We start from the raw sequence: 1,248 nt of genomic DNA, 5'->3' as shown, positions 1-1,248 counted from the left end.
TGCTACGACACCAAAAGATAGACCCAGACCACCCTTCTCACCACATCCTTTTTTTCTACTCCCCTTCCTTCCTTCCAGTCATGCCACTGACACCCCTCGGCCACCCGACAGAGCACTGTGACGTCATCAAACGGTTGACCCCGCCGGCAGAGAGTGACCTCAGGGCAGAGCCCACCACCAGTGCAGGTAGGTCAAATGTCAAAGGTCGAAAATCAGAGTTCAAATCGGGACAATGTAACTGCTCCTTCAATTTCTTCACTTGCTTTAAAAACAATTTTTTAAATGAGGAAAGCCCGCCCTTAAAAAAAAAAAACAACCTTAAAAGACAAAACAAAAAGCAGCCCCCCCCCAAAAAAAACAACAACAAACAAAACAAAACACAAAATTAAAAAATTCAACAACAACAAAAACAAAACATTTTGATCTCTTTAATGTTGAGTTGTTTCTTGGGAGTTGATTCTGTTGTTTTGTTTTTGGTTTGTTTTTGGGTTTTTTGCTTTTGATTTATCGACCAGGCTGCATGAAAACGGGGACTCACTTCACGAGTGATGCGGTTTGTTACTGTCTGTCTCTTGGGACATTGCATCGCTTTCAGCCCGCATTAGCCAGCCCTAACCGAGAGTCAAGGCAAATCCCGTGGGTGGTTGGTGGGTGCTCTGGTGTGGTCTGCTTCTTCTTTCCCATCAAACATCTATCGTCTTTATTTTCCATCCTTCTTTTTTGTGCTTGTAACTCCCTTGTAACACCTCTAATCTTCGGAAAGCATATGACCTTATTGTGTTGCAAGTGCCGTAAAACACTTACTAAAACTAGAAGGCAAATCCAAAACATAGTAACAGTTACCAGTTCCAAGACAAGTGAGTAGCTGACCTCCCTAAATCTAGAAGTATTCCAGGGTGATCACTCCTATTGATAGGAACAATGGACTCGTCCTTGCGTCTGAAGTTGACTTCATTCAGCTTATTCCATTGTCGTAGATGGGAGTGAGGTGGGGGTTGGGGGTCCGGGAGGGTGAATCAAGTCCGTGTGGTCTGTTTTTAGTAAGATCTATTATCATAGGTATTTTAAAGGACCATTTATTTTATTGCATACAACTTGTTGTATTGACTTGAACGTCGTTTTAATGAAAACTTCAATTTAGAAATTAAGCCCAAATATTTTTCAAAAGTACATGTAGAATCTAGATTCTACGTTAAATTTACTGAAAACAAAGAGAAAGGCAAAACAGTTTCACTACCCCTTCAACCC

General features: G+C 41.3%; 1 protein-coding gene across 1 annotated transcript in view; it reads left to right on the top strand.

Moving 5' to 3' along the window:
• Nucleotides 1-77: 77 nt before the first annotated feature.
• Nucleotides 78-1,248, top strand: part of LOC106013666 — a gene marked incomplete at its 5' end in the record, with an annotated part of 45,840 nt that continues 44,669 nt past the window's right edge. Inside the window, 1 exon segment of the mRNA XM_013089996.1 lies at nucleotides 78-187. Within this exon segment, the coding sequence (XP_012945450.1) occupies nucleotides 78-187 (110 nt within the window).

This window comes from Aplysia californica, unplaced genomic scaffold, assembly GCF_000002075.1.
Source record: "Aplysia californica isolate F4 #8 unplaced genomic scaffold, AplCal3.0 scaffold01100, whole genome shotgun sequence".
Taxonomy (NCBI): Eukaryota; Metazoa; Mollusca; class Gastropoda; order Aplysiida; family Aplysiidae; genus Aplysia; species Aplysia californica.
The sequence above is the reverse complement of the archived record's forward strand: the minus strand, read 5'-3'. Positions and strand labels throughout refer to the sequence as shown.